The sequence below is a fragment of the Pleurodeles waltl genome, chromosome 9 (genome assembly GCF_031143425.1).
Source record: "Pleurodeles waltl isolate 20211129_DDA chromosome 9, aPleWal1.hap1.20221129, whole genome shotgun sequence".
In the NCBI taxonomy this organism is placed as follows: Eukaryota; Metazoa; Chordata; class Amphibia; order Caudata; family Salamandridae; genus Pleurodeles; species Pleurodeles waltl.
In genome coordinates, this window is record NC_090448.1 from 65,891,795 (window position 1) to 65,910,672 (window position 18,878).

At 43.8% G+C, this 18,878-nt stretch overlaps 1 protein-coding gene across 1 annotated transcript in view; it reads right to left on the reverse strand.

Moving 5' to 3' along the window:
- The window catches only part of TRH (thyrotropin releasing hormone), a 69,916-nt gene that overhangs the window by 26,569 nt on the left and 24,469 nt on the right, over positions 1–18,878 (reverse strand). The window contains exon 2 of the mRNA XM_069206306.1: positions 7,227–7,442. Within this exon, the coding sequence (XP_069062407.1) occupies positions 7,227–7,422 (196 nt within the window). The 5' untranslated portion in view covers positions 7,423–7,442. The remainder of the gene's footprint in view (positions 1–7,226; positions 7,443–18,878) is intronic.

Consider the following 18,878-nt stretch of genomic DNA (forward strand, 5'->3'; position numbering starts at 1 on the left):
ACTGTACAAATACCACCCAATGCTTCTTCTTGAGGGAATGACCACCTGTGCAAAAGACTAAGGTTATACAAATAACGCCTACTTCTGTACAGCTTGTATAGCGTGGTGGTGCCTCAACAAGCTTCAATGTGACTGTATTGGGTTTCACTGTCCTCTTAAAAAGACATAGTGACATTGCCAAGTGTGATACACCAACTGATACCCAACCTTGAAGGATACTAGCTTTCAGTTTCGGGGCTCAGCTGAGACAGAACTTGCTATGTAGAGGGGGGCAGAATGGACAGACATTACAACATGGATCCCACTGTCTGACTGTTGTGCGAAACTAATGCCATATGTTTATTTCAGCTATTTCTCCTTCCACTGCCCAGTGGCCTTATGATGTGTGGGCGAACTCCAGCCGGTCCAAAAAACTGTGCCTTGCTGGCCTATACTCAGAGGAAAAGTGAAGCCCTGTGATTCAGTGTTAACTAAATGGCATGAGGGTGATCATATGACATGAGGCCACGTGGCAGCTAAGCCAACTCCATCACAGTGTCTTCTTCAGGAAGACAATGCAAATATTACACCCCTGCAGAAATAACTTGACATAAGACAAATGTACTGATGGACACAGCGTTGAAGAGATGCATGATGCTATGTGAAGGCAAAATGTCACTGTCGCCATACATTGCTCCCTGAACTGAGAACAAGGGCACAAAGAGTGGCCCAGCTGTTGGTGAGAGTGCCCTTTCTTTCTCTGTGTCCATCCTGGTGAGCACCCCTGGAGCTTTGTTTGGTTTCAGTGCGCGGGCTATTGGAGTTCAGCCGCAGTGCGCATTTAGGAAATGCATGAACCACATCCCTCCCCTGGCCTCTACTGCAGTGCTGGTACCTGCAGGTCAGAACAGTCCTTTGGACACTGCATCAGTCTCTGCTCAGACTGTAGCTGGTGGGCCTAATTGTACAGCTGTGGTGCCTAGGGCATAGTGAAGAGGGCACCACCATGGATATATGTTTGCTGCTGGTAGAAGCCAAAAGAATCCTAAGATATTCCACCATCCCCCTGTGTAAAATGTATGAGGTGGGTGTGTGGTCTTTACCTCAGTGCATGTCTGTGTGTGTCTCCACGTGAGTGGGTTTGTAAGCCGTGCATCCATGGGCAGCTGTATGCTTCACTGTATTCCACAGAGTGTGTTTTTGTGGTGGTGACTACCTGCATGGATGTCAATGAACCCAAATGACAGAGACAGACGTGGACTGGAGCCTTCACCCCTCCCCCATGCCATAAAGGTGCTGATCCATTGACCCACCTTCAAGCCCTTGAAAACTTCCTGTAGGCGCTGAGGTACTGATGGTAGAGAAAACAATTGGAAAGAGCAGCGAAGAAGGAGGGATGGTTTAATCCTGTTCACTGCCAATCCCGGCTGCTGTCTTCATGCCGTCCTAGACCTGGGCCGTGCCCCGGGTATCTAAGAGCAATGTAGCATCTCCATCCTGTCGGTACATCTGGTTGATGGTCGTAGATGGGTGCTGACGCTGGCTTCTTGGCTTTTATGCTGTTTGTATGGGTGTGATCAGTGCTTTAAATGGAAATACAGACGTGCTGGTACTCTCTGTTCAGAGTACCTATGTGCTCCTGAGAAGTATCGGCACTCTTCTATTAAACATACTGCATCAGAGTTCAAAAGTGCAGAATTTAAGAAGTGCAGGTACTCAGTACCTAACAGCACCTGCCCATTTAAAGCACTGGGTGTGATCTCCGGTGCATGCTACCCAGTGCATTTATTTGTTGGCGTGTTTGAGTTCCTGTGTTCGTTTTAAATTATATATGACGTTGTGGGTGTGAGTATATTGAAGGGTGAGTAAAAAAAACCTGCTTGTGGTGCGATGTTCGTTGTCCTCGTATCCATGTCTATGGGGGTCATTCTGATCCTGGCGGTCTTGGACCGCCAAGGCAAGAATGACGGAAGCACCGCCAACAGGCTGGCGGTGCTTCAATCCCCATTTCGACTGCAGCGGTAAAGCCGCGGTCGCTCTGCCGTTTTTGCCCCGGCTGGGAGAATCCGCCAGGGCAGCGCTGCAAGCAGCGCTGCCCTGGGGATTCTGACCCCCTTACCGCCAGCCTGTTTCTGGCGGTTTTCACCGCCAGGAAGAGGCTGGCGGTAAGGGGTGTCCTGGGGCCCCTGGAGGCCCCTGCACTGCCCATGCCACTGGCATGGGCAGTTCAGGGGTCCCCTAACAGGGCCCCGGCCAGCTTTTCACTGTCTGCCTAGCAACTGCACCGTCGCACGGCCGCAACACCGCCGGCTCCATTCGGAGCTGGCTCCTGTGTTGCGGCCTCATTCCCGCCGGCCCAGTGGGAATGTTGGAATGGGGTCCGCGCAAATTTGGCTGCATGGCGGCCGAATGGTGGTTTCCGCCTGGCGGGCGGCAGTAGCCGCCCGCCAAGGTTGGAATCACCCCCATAATAGTGCGGTTCAGTGATCCTGGTGTTAGCCCATTTGGTCCCAAGTTGTTCTCTGCTCGATTTCAGTGATTACGTTTTTAAGTCCTGTGGTCGTGAACATTGTTGGAAAGTGCAGAACTTTGTTTCCCGTTAAGTATGAGGGAGGTGGTGTGATTTCAAATGTCAGGCATGTTTATTTGAAGTGTGAATCTCTTCTTATTACAAAGATTTAATGTTTTTAGTCCTGCATTCTTTACTCAATCGACCCCTGAGTATCCATGCACATGATTACTATTAAATTAACAGTGGTTTTCAGACGGATTCCTTGGCGTGTAGCCTTGGAGGCCTGGTCTCAGCAGTGCCCTTAAGGCTTCAGGGCTTGAATAAGGCATTAGGCAGCCTGCCTCGGTCTGGGCCACAGTGCGCCCTTAACTTGCAGACTCTCTGGCCCTGGGCCACAGGCTTTCAGGGGAGCCCTCTGTTCTGCAGATCTTGCCGTGATGACTTTGAATAATTCTCACACAGATTGAAATACCGTTTTCCTTTAATTTAGTTGTCATGTGGGTGATGTGTTACTCTATTACTTGCATTCTACAGAGAAATGATGTGTTTATTTTTCGTGCAACATCCATAACAAGCATTTACAATGCATCGGGTCTCGTGTTTGCTCGTGTTAGAGCCGATCGCGTTGTAAACTCCTAACCCGACTTTTCACCTATCGGGCAAAAGTGCATTTATGCACGTAACCCGAAAAAGTGAAATCAAGTAGGTAAAGCGCTGACTTCTGCCAAGCGAGATCGGGCTCGTAAATTAGTTTAAAAAAAAGTCCACGAGCTAGATGGAAAACAGCGAGCCTCGCATGTTTTCTGTACTTGGTCGCTGCGCTCGAGGAGGGCTAGCCACCGGAAAAGGCATGACATATGCGTGCCTCGACTAATGAAAGCAAGCCGATTTAATTAGGGAAGCCCACGAACCAATAAAAAGCACTGACGTGAAGTTGACAGGGCTCAGAGCCCTTTTCCAAATACATAAGAGTCTCCCTGCTATACGCATGCGCCAGCGCATGCAACGCAGGCTCAACCCTAAAAAGGGTTTCTTTTATATCACAATTTGATCTCACATATGAGAAATGAAAGGGTGTCACCGGTTATTTGCAGTAATCTTAGTAAACTGTTTTACAATATTGAAAACAGATGCCACTATCTCTGAATATTAGATGTATACATTTAGGATTTGGATAAGTCTGTCTGACACTGTCAGTGACCTGGCCAAAGAGGTCATGAACCAGCTGAAACTGAAACATAAGTTCAAACCTGATGTGAACAGGGCCCATAAAATAGATTTGGTCTAGGGCCCCCAAAACTCTTAAGAAGTCCCTGGCACAGTTCATTAATCTACAGCAAAAATGGTACGTCCTCAGAGCAGGTGCAAGCTTTAATAGCTCTCCCCTGCACAGAGTGAAAGACAGAGCCTCTGTCTTTCACTCAAAGTGGGTTGGCCCCTGTTTGGACAGGTAAAAGGGCATCCCCTGCAAGCTGCTTCAGGGTGTTACGTCACCCCCCACTGCAGGGGATTCCATGAGGGATTCCGTTGACCTCCCCCAATTCCTTGCCCAGTAGTGCCTCTGGGATGGGTGCATTGACTGTGCCACCTCACATTACACACAGTGTGGCTCCCAAGAGCTGTTTTGCCTCTGCTCCCATGTATGTGTGGTAAGAAGCGGGCGCACTATCGTTGGGCATGCCCGCATGCAACTGAGAGATCACCCCATTGTGACTGAGCCTGTGCAAAACGTGCACCAGTGTGATCCATATTATAGAAGGGACTACAAACGAATCTGTAGGCTCTTTTGCAGTATTAAAGGTCCCCAGCAGTGCAAACAGTGGATGCAAACTCCCTTTTCAAAAGTGAAAGTAAACCTCCTTTACAAAAGCGGATGTAAACACCCTTTTTCGTCTCTATAATAAATCCCAAGGCCTTTAATGATTCATTTGATGTCATTTATGGGTTCACAGAAACCCCCACTAACCGTCCTGAACTCAGTAAATAATTTGGATGATAATTCATGAGGGTTTCCTTGCGGGATAGGAACCAGAGGCTCTTCTGCAAACATCCCCAGCATCATTCATCCACTCCTCCGACAGATGCCTCATACTGCTCTGAACAAATACTCCTCCTGCCAGGCCTAAGTATGCCAGGGGGCATTCATTGTCTCACACATGGGCTCTTACTCTCATTGGCACTAGTCCTGCGGCATGCTTGGCTGGAACACCTTTATGGAATAACCCCTCTCCTCTATCACTCACCTAAATAAGCCTCACCAGCTGTTAAGTAACTCACTCTTCTATGGGTGAAGTTGAGGAAATTGTCTTCACTACAGTTTGATGCAACCAGGCTTTTGACGTGACATTAACCTGATCACCAGACACTAGGGGATGTATGAATAATGTTAGAGATCACAGTACAGTACTTGAAAAGAGCATGACATCATTAATACATTAAGATCTTTCTGCAGACAGACTTGCCGCATTGCCTTTGAAGCTGCAAGCCTAGTGATCTGGCCTAATTCAAATTGATCTTTTATTTTAGTGGGAGGCGTCATTCTCTTGATTAACTGGTGCGTCACCATTGACAGCACAAGCTCGAACAAACCCTTTATTGGTGACAAACTCCCTGCTAATTGATGTGCTTGTCCTGGGGAAGACTCTGTCCAGTTGCCCATCTTAGATCCGAAACATCAACATTTTAATGCAAGCTGATTGTGAGAATGCAAACCTTTGTTTAGAAAGTAACCAATGTGCCCTTGCTTCAAACTCTAACGTTCTGCTCTCTTTTTGAACTTTTATATACTTGCATATGCCACTTTTGCCACTCAAGGCCTGGAATAATGAAACTGCTTAAAGAATTTACTGTGAGTTGCTGGCTTTGCTTTTTCTTCCCGTTTATATAACCTGTTGGGAGTGCGCTTTCACATGAGGACAACTTCGTTTTTGATATATATATATATAAATATATATTCACTGAAAAAACAAAGAGGGTCTGAATTTACTCGTACAAAACCATCAGCAGTTATAGTTAAAGTTATTTCAAGTAACTATAATTCGCGCCCTAAGGTAACTATAACTCGCACTCTCTGTAACCTTTGTTTTTCTCTGTGAATTTCTCTGTTTTTTAAAATGTAAAGTAATTTTAATTATTATATATTCTTCCAACCCACTCTGCGGTGGGGTATGGTTGGAAAGGCTTGGCCTGCAGCCAGGCCTTGCAGCTAAGCCTTTATAACCACTCAACCCCGTGCCATGGAAGGCCTTTGGCCGTGCACAGCACAGGTTGGCCACCGGACCTGTCTCTGTCAGTGGATCTGTGAGTGGGTTTTTGAGTGTCTGAGTAGGTCTGAAACTGGGTGTGTGAGTCTGTGAGTGGATCCAAGTGGGTACATGAGTATATGAGTGGGTGTGTGAGTGGGCGCCTGAGTCTCTGAGTGCATGTATGAATGAATGAATTAGTGTATGAATGAGTCTGTGGTTTTTCTTTCAATTTTTTTCAAATTCACGAATATTTTGTGAAATTTGCGTAGATTCACAAATGTCAATAAATATCGTACATGGCCTAGAAAAATTATTTCAAAGTCATAATTTGCCCCTAAACACACCTATATCACACCCTTTGGGTCAGGATACCTTTACCCTGACCTCTTATGCCACTTTCAATTTAGAATTTTATCCCTGGGGACCATGCACTAAAAAAACATAAAATGGCGGCCGCAACTTCCTAGTCAAGTTGTTGTCAGCCAATTACAGAGCTTCTTTTCGCATGCGTATTCATGGAAATTCATGAATTTCTGTAAAATATTCATGAAATAATTGTGAAGTCACTGTGGCCAGAGATATACAAATTTGGATTTCCCTCAATTTATCAAAAACTACTGAATAGATTTACACCAAATAAGTGAAAGCGTGATCTGTGTACCGAAAGCTTCCTTTCTGCTAAATTTGGTGTTATTCCGTCCAGTGGTTCAGGCTGTAGACGTATCTAAAGTTCCTAAGGGAATTAACATGGAAAATGCAAGTTTTTCCACCCCACCCCTTTTTTTTCGGCCCCCGCTTCACGGATCACCCCGGAATGTTACATGTGTAACAAGAATCACTGCCACACTTATTTGGGGAAAATTTGGTGAAGATTCGTCAAAACGCACCAAAGAATATAGGCAAGTCAAAAAATGTTTTTTTCTGTGGAAACATGGTCCTTACTACAACTACCTAGTGGTGACCGCCAGTAGCTTTTATATATATACATATATATATATATATATATATATATATATATATATATATATATATATATATATATTTGTTTTATTTTTTTTCTCAAAACAACCAGTTGATAACAACTGTAATGCTGCACTCCAGGAGAAATAATGTGCTTTTATATTTATTTGCAGTCAAAAGAAATCACCAATCATCACCACCGACGCGTTTCGACCTGCTAGTCTATATATATATATACATATATATATATATATATATATGTATATATATATATATATATATATATATATATATATACTTAAATGGAAATTACTTCCAGAGAGAGATCACAAAAGGGTGTGTGTACTAAAGAAGAGAAGACTAGATGGCAATAGATGAACCTACCCTCATTCTGAATGTGGTGAGCATCTGTTGGGATTGCAGACTTAAGAAAGTTGCTTTGGATTTAAGCTTAAACTTCCACACTTGCATACTTGCCTTAAAAAATAAAGAGTAATAAAGCAACATATAAAGAAATAAATGGGGCATACCTGGCGTGCTCTCTTCATCCTCTTCTATTTTCTTTAGTATGGATCTAATGATGATGTTCTCTGCGCGTTGCAGCACCCCATCAAGGTGGTTGTCCGTCTGATCCCGACCTTCTCCTGGCAGTGACTGCCCCAGGATGCCTGTGATATTGGCCAGGGTTAGGGAGACCAGCAGTAGTGCCAGCCTCGAGGATGCCATTCTGGATCCAAGTCCCACCACTGCAAAGAGAGGGAGAGAGAGGCCAACAGAACATGTAAAGAACAGACACAATGATGTTTTTCACTTGAACGGAGATCTTTGAAGGTTTGTGAGAACCGTGAACCCAACTGCTACAAATGAGGAACACTTCTATAAGAATAGATGGGAATTGTGAAAGCACACCTAAATAAATGTGGAGAATTCACCTAGAGGATTGTTAGAACTTTGAAAGCTCAACTACGAATTCAGAGACATTTGACTTGTAAGCACTGCTGACAATGTTGTATCTGTGTTTGGTGGTTTGTGTAACTGTAGAACTGCTACAAATGTTATGACTTTTTGTGGACAGTTGCAGAATCTATGGCAGCACTGCTGCAAATTTGGAGGCTATCTCTGGAGATTTGTGGATACTTGGACAGCTCTGGTGCAAATGGGGTGACCTTTTCTGCAGATTCAAGCGGTCAGAACATAATTTGGCAGCTCTGGTGCTTTCAGCTCCAAGATGCCCTCCCAGTTGATAGTGCACTCTACAAATCTGCATAACATATCGTGACATCGTCCTCAAAATTATGGAGGTTTGGAAGCACTACTACAGGTGTGATGACATTGTTGGTAGGATGGTAGGAACTGTGGAAGGGGAGCTATTAATGGAGTGTCCTATTCTAGAGGATTTTGTAGGAATCGTGCAAGCTCTGCTGCAAAGGTGGTGACCTTGTCTGAAGGTTTATGTTTTTTTTGGCAACAGTGGTGAGATGTGTGAGTTTATCTGCAGGATAATGGGGATTGGGAAGCACTGCTACAAATGTAATGACAATCTCATGGTCATGTGAGGGTCATAAGAACTGTGGAAGCAGAGCTATATATGAGGCAACCTATTCTAGAGGATTTTGTGAGAAAAGTGCAAACTCTACTACACATTTGGTGACCTTCTCTGTGGAGCTTAGGTAACAGTGCATGCAGTGCGGCAAGGTGGCGACCTTTTCTGCAGGTTTATAGATCCTTTGGTGAAATTTGTCAGCCTGTGGGCTTGATTCTGGAGATTTAGAAGCACGGCAACAAATGTGGTGACATTGTCTGGAGGTCTGTGGAAACTACTGAAGCAGTGCTTCAACCGGGGGACCTTTATGTCAGGAAAACTGTGGAAGCACCACTCTGAATGTGGATAACTTGTTTGGAGGTTTGTAGATTATTTGGTAGCACAGGTGCAAATGTGGTGACAATTTCCTCAGCTTTGTAGACACTGTGGATCAGTGCTACAGATATGGTGATCTTGTTTGCAGTATAATGGAGCTGTGGGTGCCTTTCAGCAAAGGTGGTGACTTTAACTGGTGGTTGATCGGCACTGTGAGAATCACTGTTGCCAGTGTGAAGACTTGAGACAGTATCACAGACTCTGCACTAGGTGGGCCACATGCATGTCCTCCCAGTTTTCTGCTCCCAGGGGAATTTCCTATTTCAAAAGGGGCATGGAATGTTACTGCACCCCACTTCTTTACAAGCCACTGGGTGATGAAAATAGGTGCTAGAACAGTGTGGATTGGGCTTTTCCATTTGCATACGGGTATTGCTCCAGGCAAATGAAGGAATATATTTCATCCAGGTGCTTGTGCCCTAACGCAGATGCGGGTGCATCAGCGCAAAAGCACTGCAAGGACATGCTAAATGCCCTCCACCCAAACTGTGGCTACAAAGCAAGGTACTTGGAAGGTAATTGTATGAATTCCCCGCCCCCTTTGTGAATTTTAACAGGGCAATCAAGCGCAGGGAAAAAAGATACACTTCTCTTTGTGCAGATCTATATCCCTAACAAATGGCATTCTAGAATGTTTAGGAGTTTGAGGTCACCTATGACGTCATTCCCTGGATGGCCCTTTTAAGACTGGGGCTGACTTGTGTGAATGTTCCAAGAACCTCACAAGGTGAAAGGAGCAGCACTTTCGTTCAAAATGCAAAGCAATTTATCAAGCATCAAGAGCTGAAGCACTGATAGCGACATATTCTAAAGGACTAGTGTGAAATTGTATAACTCCAGAAGCTGTTGAGTGCCCATCTATTTCTGATGAATTATGAAAGAGTCGCTCAGACACATTTATTTCAGTGTAACTCTGAGATCCCTGAGGACCTGAGACGTTTGAGTTGGGAAGTGAGGACAATTTGTTCTTAGCTTGATGCACAATCCTATCAAAAAAACATAATCTTGCTACATGTCTGTTGCTAAGTGATGCACTGGTGGGTATGTAATCCAGTAATCTGTTCAGCAGGGGCCGTTGTTTTCTTTCCCCCACACAGAAGTTATTCTTCCTGACTTTCTCTGATTGTTTATAGACAGTGGTGGCAAATTAATGAACTTAGGGGAAGAAATGGCCACTATTCAGCATGGAGGAATAGGGATGTGGAAATAAAATATGTTGGCATGTAAAGCACACAACAACCTCTTAGGAGATACTGTTGTGTTGGCAACTCTGTTTCTGATGCTTTAGAAAGGCATGAGATGGAGGTGGTGGTACTTTGAGTTGCAGTGGGTCATAGTGGTGGCTTAGTAAGAGCCTGTCGGTTGTAGGGTGTGGCGTTGGTGTTCGGGACGATTTGTTGGGGCACATTAGCCACAAAGTGTTTGAAAGGGCATAATTTGTTTTCACAAAATGTGAATATTGAGCAAAATTATCCAAATTGCTCAAAATGTGGTTTGTTTATTTTCAAGCAGGGGCATAGCTTACATACAAAATGACGAGATAGAGGCAGGGGACTGGTTCGAACAGAAAATGTCACGTAACAAGAATTGTTTGTATTCAAGTCTTCACCAAATAATAAATGGCAGAAAAATGACACAACATTGTTTAATGTGATATTTCATGAATTTTAAGCACTTTGTGCAACATGAAATTTGCTAATTTCCAAGCGTAATTAAAATTTTGAATCAGCTCAGCTGTGATGTAGTCTTGGTATGATCACGTTAGAAGGGTAGAATTGAACGTGAAGCTACATACTGAAGGGAAGAAGAGTTGATGGTTCAAGAAGGGATAATGAAGAGATGACAGTGGTAGCTTTTGCGAGGTCACGAATAGACAGGCCAGAGATTGTGGTAGTCTCTTCCTTGTCTGTGGTGGTGGTGGTGGTTCAACTGATTTCAGAGAGGTAAAAGTGGAGAATTATACACATATCTCCATGGTTAGAAAGTAGATTAGATGATGTTTTAGAATAGAACTGCATGAGGAATGAGGCTTGCTGATAATGTGGTAGGAAGGTGGTGCCCCCCCAAGAATAAGGAAAAGGCCATCAGAGTAGTGTTAGGTGATTCAGAGCAGTAAGTGGAGAAGTCAATGTCACAGATGGTGAGATCTTCAAAAGGCCAAAGAAGGTGGAAGTGGTTACACTGTATTGTGTTGTGGTGCTCATGCAAGTAGGAGGTGTAAGTGAGAAATTTCAGGGTTCTAGACAGCTATGACAATGCAGCTGTACCCTCTAAATCAATGCATTTACATTTCAACTAGGAGAGATCGGTGAAGTGTTTTTAATTCGATTGTTGTGTTGCATAGATGAAGATAGATGAAAATCTGGGTAAGATAGGGCTTTGGTGGACATGTGGTAATATCTGGACCGGCCGGGCCCTTGGTGGTGGCTAGAACGCCCACCTTGTGGACTGTATCTGTACCTGTCATATGCAAAGAGCCTGCCACCGACAAAAGATACTGTTCTGGACTGTGATGCCCTTGTGTGCAGTCTGTCCACCCACTCCTTAAGGGCTCTATGCAGACTGCTTGAAGAACCATCTCTTGCCAGCTACCCCACTCTTTGTCTTTCTTTTCCAAAAATGTGATACTCATAAAAGCAGGAGGTAGACCTACAAAGTTGACACCCCCAGCCTACACTGTAGTTGTGAGTTGCATTATTGCATTATGTCAAAAGGTGTGGCAGGCAAAAGGATGATTTCAGTTTCTTAAATTGTAAATAAAGATTAAAACTGCCTGGTTATATCTCTGGTAACATCTTCCGGAAAAAAATACTTTTTTTTGTATAAAAATTCTCTACAAATGTTTTCCTCAATAGCAGGTTAAAAATACTCCGAAGAATTATTTCACTTGTTTTGTTGAAAAGAAACAGACAAAAATCAGTCTTTGAGTTTGTTCTTTTGCAAAAACTTTTTTGCACATGCTTTTTCTCCTACAATTGTTTTTGGCAATTGACATTTCAGAAAAGTTTAGCACACAAACTTAATTTCCTTATGCACAAAAAAGATCTACAGCATCGTGCTGTCCTTTTCAAAGGCGCGGTCGATAATGAATTGATAAATGTGTCATGATTGTTAGAAGAGAAGGATGTGCTTCGCGGCAGGCCTAAATTCAGTGGGTTTTGAACAAACCTCTTTTGCATACATTACTTCTACAAGATTCAGTCAGTCCTTAACTGTGTCCCTGAAAATCAGCCGCCTAAAGTACTGAAAATTAAAGTCAAGAAGATCACAATACTTTGACACGGGAACATATTTTCTGCAAATATTTGGTTTACATTTTATTTTTGCTTTTTTAAAATTTTAGTACCCTTTTTCCCATATTAAAAACAAATCAACATCGCAAATTTCATGAAATTGTTGCCTAGATTTCCCACATCCCGAGCGTTCACCAGTATAGCAGCCGAAGAAGCAGACTGCAGCCAGGTCATCCAGAAATGTACCTTACCGCACACTTCAAATAGAGCTTAAGTGGGGTGGGACTGTTCACACTGCTCACGCCTTTAGGTATGAAACATCAATCAAGGAGTTTCTGCAAATGAGCCAAAACAGGCTTCTTTTGAGGCGCAAGCCATAGGGAGTCCTATGCCAATGTAGCTTGTGGTTGTGAACATTTATATAAAGAGAAGCACAGTTTTATAATAAACCTTTTTGTAGTGGCCTATCTTATACTGTGTGCAATGCAAGTATAAAATAATACCTTTTTATATATTCACAGTGCTTTTTGTCACAGGCTGTGACATCATGGCACTAAAAATGCACAAGTCACTATTCTCAACTGTACCAACAAAGATTTAGTTCTGTTGCTCTCCGGTTAAACACAGACCTCTGCAGTGCATTAACTAATAGAGGTTTCATAATGCACTACAGTGCATTTCCCAATGAGTAAGAACTTTATTTTATTTATTTTTCATTTCAGCTGGCTGTTATTTTATATGTAGCTACCTGGCGGTGAAAGACTTAAAAACATTTAGAGAATATTTTGGGTTTATTTATGAGAGGCTTGTGCTGCTGGAGCATCACTTTTTTGATGCTCCAGCGACACAAGCCTCTCAATCATACCTATGAGGTGACGCAAAGCCACCCTGAGTGGCTTTGAATGGCCTTGTAGATATGGAGTAAGCCAAAGCAGCGCAAGCCGCTGCATTGCCTTACTTTGCATCAAGAAGGCATTCCACGGGTGTAGTGGTGGGTGTTCCCATGCAACCCATATGGATTTTGACGCTGCCACAGATTTACAAAATCACGTAAACTGGAGCAGTGCCAAAACCTTACGCCTCCCCAGAGCAGGCATAATGAGGAGAAATGTTTTAATTTCTCCTTGTTTTTTTCTCGTTCCGTGTGTGTTGCGTTCTGCCGCACATGTAGAAAGAGGTACAATGCCTTTCTGGATTGTTTTTGTGCAGGAAGCTGCCCCTTCCTGCACAAATACAATCCTGTCTATGTTGGCACTAGGCAACAATTGTGCGCCATCACAGGGGGAAAGGACAGACATGCACAGTATTTCATAAATACGGTCCATTCCTGCCCTTTTGTATTGGCGTGGGGCAGTGTGGCAAGAAGAGTTGCGGTGCTGCCCCACGTCAATTCCTCATAAATTATGACTTTTGTTTTTAGCCAGACCCTTGACCACGCCCCACACTCACTGATCTTTGGTTTGCTAAACACTGTTCAGTATTATTTCCTCACAGTAAAAATTATTTGCTGTGCGAAATGGAGATGTTTATTATTGTTGATGATGAGGAGTACCAGGTTCTAGACATTTTTATCAGGAGGGGGTCCTTACACCTAAATATTTTTAAGAGGGGGTCCCGGCAACAAAAAGTTTGAAGACCTCTGCATTAGAGTTAGATAAAATGAGTCCCTTTGATATGGGCAACAGTGACATCACTGAAAAAGGTTAGGTTACTCTGTTATATACAAAGTTTTACAGTTGTTTGGGGGGTGGATGACACCTTCACGGGCTAAACAAAATGGAGGCACCTGTCAAAGGCTTGATAATCTCCAAAATATTTATTCCATGCGCTTTCTCAAAAATGTATCTGCATCCTCAGGCAGAGGCAGTCTCTCGCCTTGACCAGTGTCAGATTTCCCATCAGACCTCAAGAGCCAAGAATAAGGGTGCCAGTACTAGGATAGTGCTCACATCCATGATAATGGCGCCCAGGAGCGAATCCCACATTAGATAACTCAAACCATCACTTTGGGTTTATGGGCTTTTATTTTGGCCGTCTTCCCAGGCTATGCCTACAACTATCTTCTGCACCAAGTAAAAACTGCATACACTGACATAGTTACATCTGAGAAATTGGCTAAGCTGATTTCACAGATCCCTCTCTGCTATAACATCAGGGAGGCTGTAGCTTTTTCGCTCATTTTGCTGAATTAAATCAATTCGGATTGACTTTTAAATTGACATGGGAGAATTTTGTTCAAGGTATAATTGAAAATAAGTTGAAATGTTAGAGCATTGGAGGATGATAAAATTCGGTCATGCAGGTGGAATTACAACTGCATAACCTGAGCCCAAATTATATTCCTCTTTGTTAGAGAAAAGTTTAGTTCCAACATACATTATAAAAGAAAATCTTGTAACACTAGAATAGGATCTGAAGGACTTTGTCAATGTATCTTTGCAGTTGGATGAGTTCCAGGAGAGGAAAAAAAATCATGGGTGCATTTGTTACTAAAGGAGCAAAGGATAGCCAACCTGGATCCACCAGTTTATGCCCAGTTGCACATCCAACCCTTCATGATCATGGTAATGAGGGCGAAAGTGACATCCCAGTTGGAAAAGTGTTTAGGATCTTATGGCCATTTGATAAGTTGCTAATTAGACTTTGACAACCAAGGATCAGTAAGACAATGATTGTAGCAGTAACTGAGTATATATAACCCTAAAGAAAAGGAGTAGAGTGGCATCCTCAGGTCTTTTAGATCTTCTACTGCTTCAGGCTTGAATACTTGATCATCTGGGCCGTGCAGTGGGACTTTGGAGAACCTCATTGGTTGATTTCTTATGGGGTGACTTGAGGTGTCAGTGAATTCCACATGAAAACTACATATCCCTCGGGGTCTTTGTTACACGTCATGTTCCAAATTCATCATCTATATTTTACTCTGTTCTTGGTGACCAAGAATGTAGATAATGCTGTAATTTGTTTGTCCTGGATTCTCACATGTCAAGAAATTGTCAAGGGATATTAACAAAAATTCCCCTCTTCAAAATGTATGAAGAGGTTGACGGGGTCACCAAGGGCTTTACCATAGGTAAAGTGCACAAGACAGGATTGTGGCCCTCAGGAGCTTACACTAAAGCAGCAACTTCGTGGCAATTGATTATCTCTGCTAGTTTCTGGAAGAAGTGCTGCACTCTCTTGCCTGTTCTGATATGATCCATGGGAGAGGAGGGCTGGTATCTGATGGTGGGATGGACAGCTGCAGCAGCTTCACCGCATTCCATGCGACTCCCCCTGGAGTGTGTGAGGATGGAACCCTCCACCACAGCTATGTATGTGGTTCTCTTCTTGAGACGGCCCTTTGTTGTCAACCTCCTCCTCATCCAAGGTGAACTGTGGTGGCCCATTGAGCACTTGCAGAACCCTGAGACAAGACTCCTGCTCATAACCCAATTGGCCATGTTCCTCACAACACTTGTGTATTTCTTTTAGGCTACTTACAGAATAAAGACCTGGTCTCCAAGGGGGATAGGAGTTGCCAAGCTGTGCCTAGGAAAAAACGATGGAACAACGAATGTTGGAACCACGTGTGCCTGAACAAAGCGGTCGGAACAACGACCGTGTTGTTACCACAAATGCCTTAACCACGAAAGTCTTAACAACGATTTTTCGTTGTAAAGGCATGCCTGGTAAAGGCATGCATGGAACGGCATGCATGGTTCCAGCATGCAACACCCAGGACCTCCCACCCAATCCCTACAACGATCCTACACGTACCCCCCCACCCCTGCCCCTAAAACAATCCTACCCCAACCCCCTACCCTGCCCCTAAAAACAATCCTACCCCGACACCCATCCTGGCCCTAAAAACTGAAACTACCCCAACCCTGCACCCCTGCCCCTAAAAACTAAAACTACGCCAACGCCACACCCCCACCCCCAAAACTAAAACTACCCCAACCCCCTCCCCGCCCCTAAAAAGGAAAACTACCCTGACCTCACCCCTAAAACTAAAGCTACCCCGAACCCCACCCATGCCCCTAAAACTACCATGAGCCCCCAACCCCGCCCCTAAAACTCAAACTACCCCAACCCCACCCCTAAAAACTAAAACTACCCCACCCCTAATAACTAAAATTACCCTAACCCCCCACCCCACCACAAATTAAACTACCCCGACTTCCGACCCCACCCCTAAAACTACCATGACCCCCACCCCTGCCCCTAAAACTTAAACTACCCCAACCCACCCCCCTAAAAACTAAAACTACCCTGACCCGCATCCGCCCCTAATAACTAAAACTACCTGACCCCCCACCCCACCGCTAAAAATAAAACTACCCTCACCCCCACCCCCTAAAACTACTGCAACCCGCCACCCCGCCCTTAAAACTCAAACTACCCCAACCCCCCACCCCTAAAAACTGAAATTACCCCAACCCGCCACCCCTGCCCCTAAAAAACTAAAACTATCCTGACCCCCCACCCCTAAAAACGAAAACTACCCCCACCCTGCCCCTAAAACTACCCTCAACCCTACCCCAGCCCCACTTACCTGACCGCATCCTCTCCCAATCCTGAGTCTGATTTCTGGTACCTTAACCACGCATGTTCGTTGTTCGGGACATGCGTGGTTAAGGCAGAGAAAAACAGTCTCGTTCACGAAAGTGCTGTTCCGCTTTCGTGGACAATACACCTCGTTGTTCTGGAGTCGTTGTTTAGGCTGTTTCCCCTCTGCCTATAGCACCAAGGAGTAAATGAATACTGTGGAGGTGTGGACAGTTCAGAGATCAGTATATATAAATGTAATGTATAAGCATGTACATTTACATCCGCATTATGCCATTATGAGCCGGATAGTGGTCAGACAGATTACCCTCAATGAGGTTTTTTGAAAGCCCGGTATGGCCCATGAAGAAGTTCTCATTTTTCTCATTTGCAAGTTCTTGCAATAAAGAAAACTTACGGATCTTCAAGCAGATTTTGGTGCTTATCATAGTAGAGTATTCATACCTACTCAGCGTGAGTGAGCCAGGAATTCATTGCTTATTGCATGTCTTTTTAGTACAAGCAAATTACCAAGAAAGCATCCTGAGGGCTCAGGAGACCATACTTGGGCATGGGGTGCTCCGAAGGAACCCTTCTCAGCACTGTGGCATTGCTTCTTTACTTGGCACACTTGCTATGTTCCTCAAGTAGTCTGGTACTCCATATCCCCAGTCTACCATTATTAAAGTGTGGGTGTGGGGACATGGTGCTATGAAATGGGAGTATTTGTTAATCCAGGACACTAAAAGGTCAGGATCTTAACTCGCACTATAACAAAAGTCCAGAGTATGGTTTCACAAGTTATTGCTGTGTGGGTGAAACTTTGCCAAATATGGCATTCACATTGTTAGACATGCAACTAACACGTGGTACGGCTTGTTGTTCGCAATTAGCAAGCAGTGTTTTTTGAACAAAATTCTACATGAGCGCCAGAAGAAGGACCATGGAGATCATTGGTATATGCAGAAGGGTGGGGCCTCCTGGGGCCTCACCCCCACAAGGAATCAACAAGGGGGTTCTTAAAACAATGAGCAAATTACCAACAGAGGGATGGCGGGCATAAAAAACTGACTAGTGCGACATTGAACATGAAGAGGAAGGGTAGCCCAGTAGTTAGGTTTATTGACAATAGAATGTTTAAACCTATGTCCAAGTGAACAAAGTCTGTTAAGTTGCAAGTAACTGACACGCCTATGTCAAATTCACCGAAGTATGAAAGTGTAGCAAACAAGCAATCTAAATGACAACACATCAGTGTGACACAACCCCCCCCACAAGCATTAGCTATATAATCTTTACGAATTGCAAATAGAAAGTTACAATCTTTGCAAGTTGCATAGTGATTTGAATCACAATGCTCCAGAAAGCACAGTGTGTAACTTAGTACAAAAAATGCAAAAATGTTTGGAAAGGTTAACGTCCCCTACTAATTTGTACTAGCAAGCTGCATGGTATAAAATTTCTCCCAGAATGCTTGTAAAACTTTCACAATGTCAGACTTATGTGCGACTGTTGTGAATGTTTGATGTGTTTATTTGTGTGTGGTTGTGCGAACCTGAAGCATTACGCCTTTAAAGGGCCACACATCAAATATTCATTTGTTGCAAGAGAAAATCAAAACCAGAAGTAACGTAGAACAGGTGCAATCAATAGCCAATGAAATAATCGCAGTGTCTGCCTGCAATGTTGGTCAAATGTTGTAGAAGGATTTTTTGTGTAAAAACGACTCGCTTAGTCAGGGCCAGACTTTGCATGAATAACACCCTGGGCAGATCCAAATATGGCACTCCTTAATCTCTCCTTTTTCATCCTAGTTGTAGCCTGTAACTTGACACACACAAACAACAATTCAATTTCTCCATCAACTTAGCAAATATATATGTTCTTCACATCCGGGTACTGGTAGTCTTCTATCTATGGTGAGAAGAAACAAAAGTGCAAATACCAGAATGCAAAGACAAATGGTAGAGCTTTTTTCAATATTTTTATATAGCAAAAATTCGGCCATTTACAAGAGTACCAGTCACATTACACAAGGTCAAATTCATTTAAGCATGGGCGATTTACCCAGAATCACAAGATGTGAAGCTGACGCTGGGACTCAAACCTGGCTCCCCAGTATGATGCCATAACGTAGCATCCTCTCCCTTATAGACTTAATAAAATATAAGTAATCGAGTAACCCAGTAGTTTTGTATTTGTGACATTGTGACCCGAAATATGTAAGATGTTTCACGTTTAGAAAACAATATTTATCAGTTAGTTTTATAGAGGTTCAGCAGCTTCAGCTGAGACCTTCCTGCCCAGCTGTCTGCTGTCCTGTCCAACATTTTCTTCCTTGCTGTTGCCAGTAAGTAAATTTTGCCAGGAGGGGTGTGGAGGGACTATTGTATCCAGGCGTCTCCCATTTTCACCTGAATCACCCACAGCTTCTTCCTGCCAGTGCTACATTGTAGATGAGACGGGGTAGAGGGTGTTAAGGAAATGGGAGAGCAATAGGA